This window comes from Triticum aestivum, chromosome 3A, assembly GCF_018294505.1.
Source record: "Triticum aestivum cultivar Chinese Spring chromosome 3A, IWGSC CS RefSeq v2.1, whole genome shotgun sequence".
NCBI lineage: Eukaryota > Viridiplantae > Streptophyta > Magnoliopsida > Poales > Poaceae > Triticum > Triticum aestivum.
The window spans coordinates 553,955,133-553,966,702 of NC_057800.1; the positions used below are offsets into that span (position 1 = coordinate 553,955,133).

Genomic DNA, 11,570 nt, shown 5'->3' on the forward strand with positions numbered 1-11,570 from the left:
CCATGTTTTTCGTGCGGAATCCAAACAAGGTTTAAGTTTGTTACACGGTTATGTGAGTCGACGGAAAATCAGTTCTGCTAATATACCGTATCCAAACAAGGCCTAAACGGCGTTAAAGGCCCCGGATAGGGAATGGGCTTCATATTCGATGATATACATCATACACACGCTATATACACGAATGTTTTTGCCAAAATAATCGGTTTTCATCTGAATACTCATGAGTTATGCTGGGCCCGCCCCTGCATATCATATAAGTTACTACATAAACTGCCGTGTTTTATCAAAAACAATTCAACATTGCTCGACCACAATTCAATTGAAATACATCTTTTTCTACAATGTTTGAAAGATTTAAGCACCACCGGTCGATGTTTTCCGAACTTACTACGTATTTCTTTTTGTGTACGTATACATATACCCCAATTACGACTTATTCCATTGTAGCATTAATGGGTGCTTACATGTCCATAAGGGCGAACGATTTACGAGGCAAAGGTGACAACAGGCCCGGCGACGTTGTTGCCGCGGAACTTGGAGACGGCGCAATCCGTGGAGAAAAGACTTGACGATAGGTACTTTGGCGCGCCGCCCATGATGGGCATCTTGGCGCTGATGTCCACCTTGCTGACATACTCCGGCTGGTAGGTCTGGCCGAGCAGGCCGTCGACGTTCTTGGTGAGGGAATGGAACTTGAAGCCGAGGTCGAGGTGCACGAGGCTGTCGCTCCCGGTCTTGCCGTAGTTGTGGATCCGGGAGTCCTCCTCGGTGATCGGCACCGCGTTGACCGAGATGCCGAACACGCCGTCGAGCTCCACCATGACAGCGTTCACCGTGTCGATGCGCGTGACGGACAAGGCGGGCAGGGCCTTGGAGACCCACCGGGTGTTCTTGACGGTCTCCACGTCGACGGCCTCGCCGTCCAGCATGACGTGGATGTGGTCCTCCTCCTCGTCCCAGACGTCGGCCTTGCGAGCGCCGACGTAGAGGCGGTGCTGGCCGAAGCTGACGCCGATGGCCTGGATCCACGTGAAGTTGCGCCTTATGGCAGGGTTGTGGTTGCCGATGAAGTGGGCGTTGATGTGGAGGGCCTCGTCGGAGACGATGCAGAAGTCCTGGTCCTTCTTGCCGTGGAAGTAGAAGGTGTTGCCGTCCCCGCCGGTGAAGCGAGGGTCTCCGCACGAGCTACCCGGGACGAGATCACACACTAATTGTACATGCAACGCGTTAGCATCTGAACTGACGGGATGGATCTCATCCTCAAGATCAACTAGCTAATGCTAGTACTCCCGACGATGTAGATATATCCGTTTGAGCGACAAGTAATATGCATCGGGGTGAATAACAGAGTTGAGCAGGTCGGCGTGGAACAACTTACCGCAGAATGCCATGCAGTATTTGCAGTAGGCGAGGCACTTGTTGGGGCATCGGCTTGGGCAGGACACGACGCAGGGCTTTCCTCGCCTCTCGTGGCAGGTGACCGCGTACAGGCGCTTGGTGCTGTTTTTGGGGATGGTGATGGTCTGGAACGTGGCCTTGGGCGGGAGCTTGATGGGCTGACCAGTCTGCGACGTTTGCCCCGAGGCCACGCTGCACGCCAGCGCGAGCGCCACCAGGAGGCAGCATCCTGCCACCAGCAGCTGACCCATGCCGCCGCGCCGCGCCATTGCCACGGCGATGGAGCTGGTGAAGAGCTACCTTCTTCGATCAAGTGTGTGTTTGTAGCCGGCCTTCGATGGTTGTGGTGTGCGTTTGTGTGGCGCCTAGCGGGGGATTCTTATGGGAGATGGAAGTGGCGTGGTAACTTTAGCCGGGGAGCTTAATTGGAGGCGAAGTGGCTTACTTGCGAAGTGGCGTAGGGGGGGACAAAGTGACGCTGTGACCATACATGCTTGCTGTTGCTGAAATTAAGCAAGGGTCGTCGGCTCGACTTGGGGTTACACAAGCTACCTGCTCGGATCCAGCTTTGGCGCGCATGCACGGCATGATGGCAGCTCCGTTGCTTCGTGTGCTTTGACCAGCGCAAAGTCTACATTCCGGAAGTGTATCAAGAACGTGATAGCTGAGCTACACTGCTGCTTTCTCCGGAAAGATTTGGACCAAAGTTACACATCCACCCAAGGATCCAGCTAGCATGCATGGTGGTCGGTCAGCTCAACCGGAAATCTAGATATCACCGGCACCAGATTATCACTTCCGTCACCGGAAGTCCCACCCGGCGAAGGAACTCGATCGGCCGCCCGCATGCATCAATGGCCAAGGTCAACTATAACATTCCTCCATCAGAACACAAGACTTACGCGACTCAACATGTAACTGAGTACGTGGTTAGGAGGACTCTGATATCCACAGTCCACCAGAGTTCAAATTCTAATTTAGAGGAGCGCTTGAAGACATTGCGCCACCAAAGGGATCCAGAGGAGCGAGCAGTCGAGCGTCACGATTCAGGCACTCCGTCGAGCATGTGGTTAGCGTCAGAGCAGCAAGGCTGCTGGTGTTGATGGCGACGACTCCGTGGTCTGCACCACGCACCACAGGGGAAGCGAGCTTGGGGGAGACGCCGGTGAGGGTCCCCTCAGGCATTAGGCCCTGAACTCCATGGCCGACATAGCCGTCAAGCTCCTCAACAGCCCTAGCCGCATCCTTCACAATTTCCTCCTCCTTTATCCGAGCAAGGGACACTGCTTTGGTGATGCTGGACGGCGATTGTGACTGCACGGCTGCTTGAATATCCGCGCGCAAGCCCTCGACGTACTGGTGTACGAAGCACTTGATGCTTATGGTGGAGTTGAGACCCAGCACACGATGTACTCATTCCCAGAAAGCCGTCGTGTACTCAGCCATGGTTGCAGTCTGCTTGAGCTCCAGCAGCGGGCACAAGTGCACGTTATACTCCAACGACACATCTTGGATGTCGAGGAGGCAGTCGTGCTCATAGACACACCAGCCATGCAAGGCGAGAGCTCGCGCCGCCCCGACTCTTGATCGAAGCTGAACCACTTCCTCCACATGATGGATTATCTGGAACACGAAGACCTTCACCACACCATACCCGGCAAACACCTATTGTAGGGTCTCCTCAGTGACCGAGTAGTACACATGGTGTACCGTGTACGGTGACGTGGAGAACGCCACCAGTGAACACCTCTGGTTGGCTGGACATTTCGTCGAACATATGGTAGGAAGGAAGTGGGTGGTGATTTTTTGCCGGCTCTGAATACCATATTGTCACGACCCAAACATTGGATATGGGACGGACACTCAGATCAGTACCAATATCGAGTACAAATTAAGGGATACAAAGGGGAATTTGGGGTGAGGATCAGCAGTAGAGGGATGAGATACAAGTAGCAGAAGGGTGAGGAACGGGAGCAGGAGGATGAGAAGGTTCGGACTTTTCAATCAGTTCGATGCCCTCCTCATGTGCTCTCCCGACTGCATATGTAGCTTGCTACCTCTTGAGCACTGCGTTGGATTTCCCCGAAGAGGAAGGGATGATGCAGCAAAGTAGCGTAAGTATTTCCCTCAGTTTTGGAGAACCCAGGTATCAATCCAATAGGAGGCTACGCTCGAGTCCCTCGTACCCACACAAAAACAGTAGCTCAACGCAACCAATGCGCTTAGGGGTTGTCAATCCCTTCACGGTCACTTACGAAAGTGAGATCTGATAGAGATAATAAATAATATTTTTTTGGTATTTTTGGTATAGAGATGCAAAGTAAATAAAGTAAAAGCAAAGCAATAGTAAAGTGATGGAGATTGATATGATGAGAAAGAGACCCGGGGGCCATAGGTTTCACTAGTGGCTTCTCTCAAGAGCATAAGTATTCTACGGTGGGTGAACAAATTATTGTTGAGCAATTGACAGAATTCAGCATAGTTATGAGAATATCTAGGTATGATCATGTATATAGGCATCACGTCCGAGACAAGTAGACCGAAATGATTCTGCATCTACTACTATTACTCCACTCATCGACTGCTATCCAGTATGCATCTAGAGTATTAAGTTAAAAACAGAGTAACGCCTTAAGCAAGATGACATGATGTAGAGGGATAGTTTCATGCAATATGATAAAAACCCATCTTGTTATCCTCGATGGCAACAATACAATACGTGCCTTGCTGCCCCATTTGTCACTGGGAAAGGACACCGCAAGATTGAACCCAAAGCTAAGCACTTCTCCCATGGCAAGAACAATCAATCTAGTAGGCCAAACCAAACTAATAATTCGAAGAGACTTGCAAAGATAACCAATCATACATAAAAGAATTCAGAGAAGATTCAAATATTATTCATAGATACACTTGATCATAAACCCACAATTCATCGGTCTCAACAAATACACCGCAAAAAGAAGATTACATCGAATAGATCTCCACGAGAGAGGGGGAGGACATTGTATTGAGATCCAAAAAGAGAGAAGAAGCCATCTAGCTACTAGCTATGGACCCGTAGGTCTGAAGTAAACTACTCACACTTCATCAGAGGGGCTTGGATGATGATGTAGAAGCCCTCCGTGATCGATGCCTCCTCCGGCGGAGCTCCGGAACAGGCCCTAAGATGGGATCTCATGGATACAAAAAGTTGCGACGGTGGAATTAGGTTTTTGGCTCCGTCCCCGATCGTTTGGAGGTACGTGGATATATATAGGAGGAAGAAGTACGTCGGTGGAGCTTCGAGGGGCCCATGAGGCAAGGGGGCGCGCCCTAGGAGGGGGCGTCCCCTACACTCGTGAGCACCTCATAGCTTTCTTGACGGAGGGTCCAAGTCTCTTGGATCTTATCTGATGAGAAAATCACGTTTCCGAAGGTTTCATTTCGTTTGGACTCTGTTTGATATTCCTTTTCTTCGAAACCCTAAAACAGGCAAAAAAACAACAATTCTGGGCTGGGCCTCCGGTTAATAGGTTAGTCCCAAAAATAATATAAAAGTGGAAAATAAAGCCCAATAATGTCTAAAACAGTAGATAATATAGCATGGAGCAATCAAAAATTATAGATACGTTGGAGACGTATCAAGCATCCCCAAGCTTAATTCCTGCTCGTCCTCGAGTAGGTAAATGATAAAAACAGAATTTTTGATGCGGAGTGCTACTTGGCATAATTTCAATGTAAATCTTCTTAATTGTGGTATGAATATTCAGATTCGAAAGATTCAAGACAAAAGTTCATATTGATATAAAAATAATAATACTTCAAGCATACTAACAAAGCAATTATGTCTTCTCAAAATATCATGGCCAAAGAAAGCTATCCCTACAAAATCATATAGTCTGGCTATGCTCTATCTTCACCACGCAAATTATTTAAATCATGCACAACCCCGATGACAAGCCAAGCAATTGTTTCATACTTTTGACATTTTCAAAACTTTTTCGATCTTCACGCAATACATGAGCATGAGCCATGGATATAGCACTATAGGTGGAATAGAATGATGGTTGTGGAGAAGACAAAAAGGGAGAAGATAGTCTCACATCAACCAGACGTATCAACGGGCTATGGAGATGCCCATCAATGGATATCAATGTGAGTGAGTAGGGATTGCCATGCAACGGATGCACTAGAGCTATAAGTATATGAAAGCTCAAAAGAAACTAAGTGGGTGTGCATCCAACTCGCTTGCTCACGAAGACCTAGGGCATTTTGAGGAAGCCCATCATTGGAATATACAAGCCAAGTTCTATAATGAAAAATTCCCAATAGTATATGAAAGTGACATAATGAGAGACTCTCTATCATGAAGATCATGGTGCTACTTTGAAGCACAAGTGTGGTAAAAGGATAGTAACATTGTCCCTTCTCTCTTTTTCTCTCATTTTTTTATTTGGGCCTTTCTCCTTTTTTATGGCCTCTTCTCTTTTTTTTCGTCCGGAGTCTCATCCCGACTTGTGGGGGAATTATAGTCTCCATCATCCGTTCATCACCGGGACAATGCTCTAATAATGATGATCATCACACTTTATTTACTTACAACTCATGAATTACAACTCGATTCTTAGAACAATATATGACTCTATATGAATGCCTCCGGCGGTGTACCGGGATGTGCAATGAATCAAGAGTGACATGTATGAAAGAATTATGAACGGTGGCTTTGCCACAAATACGATGCCAACTACATGATCATGCTAGCAATATGAAAATGATGGAGCGTGTCATAATGAACGGAACGGTGCAAAGTTGTATGGCAATATATCTTGGAATGGCTATGGAAATGCCATGATAGGTAGGTATGGTGGCTGTTTTGAGGAAGGTATTTGGTGAGTGTATGATATCAGCGAAAAGTGCACGGTATTAGAGAGGCTAGCAATGGTGGAAGGAAGGAAAGTGTGTATAATCTATGGACTCAACATTAGTCATAAAGAACTCATATACTTATTGCAAAAATCTAGAAGTTATCAAAGCAAAGTATTACGCGCATGCTCCTAGGGGCATAGATTGGTAGGAAAAGACCATCGCTCGTCCCCGACCGCCACTCATAAGGAAGACAATCAATAAATAAATCATGCTCCGACTTCATCACATAACGGTTCACCATACGTGCATGCTACGGGAATCACAAACTTTAACACAAGAATTTCTCAAATTCACAACTACTCAACTAGCATGACTCTAATATCACCATCCTCATAACTCAAAACAATTATCAAGCATCAATTTCTTCTTAGTATTCAACACACTCATACGAAAGTTTTATTATTAATCTTGCATACCAAGCATTTTAGGATTTTGAGCAAATAACCATGCTATTAAGACTCTCAAAATAATCTAAGTGAAGCATGAGAGATCAATAGTTTTTATAACACAAATCCACCACCGTGCTCTAAAAGATATAAGTGAAGCACTAGAGCAAAACTATAAAGCTCAAAAGATATAAGTGAAGTACATAGAGTTTTCTATCAAATTCCAAATCATGTATGGCTCTCTCAAATGGTGTGTACATCAAGGATGATTGTGGTAAACTAATAATCAAAGACACAAATCATAAAAGACGCTCCAAGCAAAACACATATCATGTGGTGAATAAAAATATAGCTCCAAGTAAAGTTACCGATAGAAGTAGACGAAAGAGGGGATGCCTTCCGGGGCATCCCCAAGCTTTGGCTTTTAGGTGTCCTTAGATTATCTTGGGGGTTCCATGGGCATCCCCAATCTTAGGCTCTTGCCACTCCTTGTTCCATAATCCATCAAATCTTTACCCAAAACTCGAAAACTTCACAACACAAAACTTAAGGTAGAAAACTCGTGAGCTCCGTTAGCGAAAGAAAACAAAAGACCACTTCAAGGTACTGTAATGAACTCATTCTTTATTTATATTGGTGTTAAACCTACTGTATTCCAACTTCTCTATGGATTATAAACTATTTTACTAGCCATAGATTCATCAAAATAAGCAAACAACACACGAAAAACAGAATCTGTTAAAAACAGAACAGTCTGTAGTAATCTATAGCTAGCGCAAGATCTGGAACCCCAAAAATTCTAAAATAAATTTCTGGACGTGAGGACGTTATCTATTAATCATATGCAAAAAGAATTAACTAAATAGAACTTTCCAATTAAAAATGACAGCAGTTCTTGTGAGCACTAAAGTTTCTGTTTTTTACAGCAAGATCAACAAGACTTTCCCCAAGTCTTCCCAACGGTTCTACTTGGCACAAACACTAATTAAACACAAAAAACACAACCAAAATAGAGGCTAGATAATTTATTTATTTATTTCTAAACAGGAGCAAAAAGAAAGGAATAAATATAAAATTGGGTTGCCTCCCAACAAGCGCTATCGTTTAACGCCCCTAGCTAGGCATAACAAGCAAGAATAGATCTAGGTATTGCTATCTTTAGTAGGCAATCCATAAGTGGCTCTCATGATAGATTCATATGGTAATTTTATTTTCTTTCTAGGGAAGTGTTCCATGCCCTTTTTTTAATGGAAATTGAAATCTAATATTCCCTTCTTTCATATCAATAATTGCACCAACCGTTCTAAGAAAAGGTCTATCAAGAATAATAGGGCAAGAAGGACTGCAATCTATATCAAGAATGATAAAATCTACGGGCACATAATTACTATTAGCAACAATAAGAACATCATTAATTCTTCCCATAGGTTTCTTAATAGTGGAATCCGCAAGATGCAAGTTTAGATAGCAATCATCAAAATCACGGAAATCTAGTAAATCACACAAAGTTTTGGGAATAGTAGAGACACTAGCACCCAAATCACACAAAGGATAAAACTCATAATTTTTAAATTTAATTTTAATAGTTGGTTCCCACTCATCATAAAGTTTTCTAGGGATAGAAACTTCCAATTCAAGTTTTTCTTCATAAGATTGCATCAAGACATCAACGATATGTTTAGTAAACGCTTTATTTTGACTATAAGCGTGAGGAGATTTTAGCACGGATTGCAACAAGGAAATACAATCAATCAAAGAGCAATTTTCATAGTTAAATTCCTTGAAATCCATAATAGTGGGTTTAGCAACATCTAGGGTTTTAATTTCTTCAATCCCACTTTTATCAAATTTAGCATCAAGATCAACAAATTCTGAATTCTTAGAACGCCTTCTAGGTAAAGGTGGATCATATTCAGTCCCATCATTATCAAGATTCATACTGCAAAACAAAGATTTAATAGGGGACACATCAATAACTTTTAGATCTTCATCATTATTTTCATAGGAACTAGAAGACCATGCTTTTATAAAGGCATCTTTCTTAGCATGCATCCTAGCGGTTCTTTCTTTGCACTCGTGAATGGAAATTCTCATGGCTTTGAGAGACTCATTGATATCATGCTTAGGTGGAATAGCTCTAAGTTTCAAAGAATCAAGATCAAGAGCAATTCTATCAACGTTCCTAGCCAAATCATCAATCTTAAGTAATTTTTCTTCAATCATAGCATTAAAATTCTTTTGCGAAGAATAAATTCTTTAATATTAGATTCAAAATCAGAAGGCATTGTAGGAATTACCATAATTATTAGAGGGATTACTAGGGTAAGGCCTAGGATTAAAATTTCCTCTATACGCGTTGTTACCAAAATTGTTCCTACCAACAAAATTCACATCCATAGGTTCATTATTATTCTCAATCAAAGTAGACAAGGGAACATCATTAGGATCAGAAGAAACACTCTTATTAGCAAATAATTTCATAAGTTCATCCATCTTTCCACTCAAAACATTAATTTCTTCTATCGCATGCACCTTTTTAGTAGATCTTTCAGTATGCCATTGAGAATAATTAATCATAATATTATCTAGGAGTTTAGTGGCTTCTCCTAAAGTGATTTCCATAAAAGTGCCTCCCGCGGCCGAATCTAAAAGATTTCTAGAAGCAAAATTCAATCCGGCATAAAAATTTTGTATAATCATCCACAAATTCAAACCATGAGTAGGGCAATTACGTATCATTAATTTCATTCTCTCCCAAGCTTGTGCAACATGTTCATGATCAAGTTGTTTAAAATTCATAATATCGTTTCTAAGAGAGATGATCTTAGCGGGAGGAAAATACTTAGAGATAAAAGCATCTTTGCACTCGTTCCATGAATCAATACTATTTTTAGGCAAAGATGAAAACCAAGCTTTAGCACGATCTCTAAGCGAAAAAGGAAATAGCTTCAATTTAACAATATCATTATCGACATCTTTTTTCTTTTGCATGTCACACAAATCAACGAAGCTATTAAGATGTGTAGTGGCATCTTCACTAGGAAGGCCGGAGAACAGATCTTTCATGACAAGATTCAACAAAGCAGTATTAATTTTACAAGATTCAGCATCGGTAAGAGGAGCAATCGGAGTGCTAGGGAAATCATTATTATTTGTATTGGTGAAGTCACACAATTTAGTATTATCTTGAGCCATCGCGACAAACAAGCAATCCAACACACGAGCAAACAAGAGCAAACGGGCAAAATAGGCAAATAGAGAGGGAGGATAGAGAGAGAGGGCGAATAAAACGGCAAGGGTGAAGTGGGGGAGAGGAAAACGAGAGGCAAATGGAAAATAATGTAATGCGGGAGATAGGGATTGTGATGGGTACTTGGTATGTTGAGTTTTGCACAGACTCCCCGGAAACGGCCCCAGAAATTCTTCTTGCTACCTCTTGAGCACTGCGTTGGATTTCCCCGAAGAGGAAGGGATGATGTAGCAAAGTAGCGTAAGTATTTCCCTTAGTTTTTGAGAACCAAGGTACCAATCCAGTAGGAAGCTACGCTCGAGTCCCTCGTACCTACACAAAAACAATAGCTCAACGCAACCAACGCGCTTAGGGGTTGTCAATCCCTTCACGGCCACTTACGAAAGTGAGATCTGATAGAGATTGAGGGAGTCCTAGATTAGGGGGTGTCCGGATGGCCGGACTATACCTTCGGCCGGACTCCTGGACTATGACGATACAAGATTGAAGACTTTGTCCCGTGTCCGAAAGGGACTTTCCTTGGCATGGAAGGTAAGCTTGGCGATACGGATATGTAGATCTCCTACCATTGTAAGCGACTCTGTGTAACCCTAGCCCTCTCTGGTGTCTATATAAACCGGAGAGTTTTAGTCCGTAGGACGACCAACAATCATACCATAGGCTAGCTTCTAGGGTTTAACCTCTCTGATCTCGTGGTAGATCTACGCTTGTACTACCCATATCATCAATATTAATCAAGCAGGACGTAGGGTTTTACCTCCATCAAGAGGGCCCGAACCTGGGTAAAACATTGTGTCCCCTGCCTCCTGTTACCATCCGACCTAGACGCACAGTTCGGGACCCCCTACCCGAGATCCGCCGGTTTTGACACCGACATTGGTGCTTTCATTGAGAGTTCCTCTGTGTCGTCACTTTTAGGCCCGATGGCTTCTCCGATCATCAACAGCGATGCGATCCAGGGTGAGACTTTTCTCCTGGGACAGATCTTCGTATTCGGCGGCTTTGCACTGTGGGCCAATTCGCTTGGTCATCTGGAGCAGATCGAAAGCTATGCCCCTGGCCATCAGGTCAGATTTGGAAGTTTGAACTACACGGCCGACATCCGTGGAGACTTGATCTTCGATGAATTCGAGCCACTGTCGAGCGCGCCACACTGTCACGATGGGCATGATTTAGCTCTGCCGCCGAACAGTGCCCTGGAGGCCGCACCTGTGTCCGCTCCGACCCCTAGCTCGGAGCCAATCGCACCAATCGAGGATGGGTGGTTAGACACCGCCTCGGGGGCTACAATCTCTACGTCGATCGAGCCGCACACCAGCCCTATTCTCTGCGAAGCCCGTGACTCCAAGGAGCCGGACTCCTCTCCAGACTCCGAGCCCTCCGCGCCCCGACCGATTGAACCCGATTGGGCGCCGATCATGGAGTTCACCGCCGCGGACATCTTTCAGCACTCGCCCTTCGGCGATATTCTGAATTCACTAAAGTCTCTCTATTTATCAGGAGAGCCCTGGCTGGACTATGGTCAACAAGGTTGGGATGCGGAAGATGAAGAAATTCAAAGCCCACCCACCATCCACTTCGTAGCCACTGTCGATAATTTAAACGACGTGCTCGACTTCGACTGTGAAGAC

The 11,570-nt window shown here is 44.4% G+C and overlaps 1 protein-coding gene across 1 annotated transcript; it reads right to left on the reverse strand.

Annotated features, from left to right (window-relative positions):
* Window positions 1-314: 314 nt before the first annotated feature.
* LOC123058626 (uncharacterized) lies at window positions 315-1,751 on the reverse strand. Its single transcript, XM_044481330.1, has 2 exons — window positions 1,379-1,751; window positions 315-1,207 (listed from the first exon to the last, which is right to left on the reverse strand). Exons 1-2 carry the CDS (start codon window positions 1,665-1,667, stop codon window positions 486-488), a joined length of 1,011 nt encoding a protein of 336 aa, XP_044337265.1. The 5' UTR covers window positions 1,668-1,751; the 3' UTR covers window positions 315-485.
* Window positions 1,752-11,570: the final 9,819 nt, after the last annotated feature.

Coding starts and splice junctions, on each gene's coding strand:
- LOC123058626 (XM_044481330.1), bottom strand. CDS start 1,667: ATGGCGCGGCGCGGCGGCATGGGTCAGCTGCTGGTGGCAGGATGCTGC. Junction 1,208..1,378: donor ATACTGCATGGCATTCTGCG/GTAAGTTGTTCC, acceptor ATGTACAATTAG/TGTGTGATCTCGTCCCGGGT.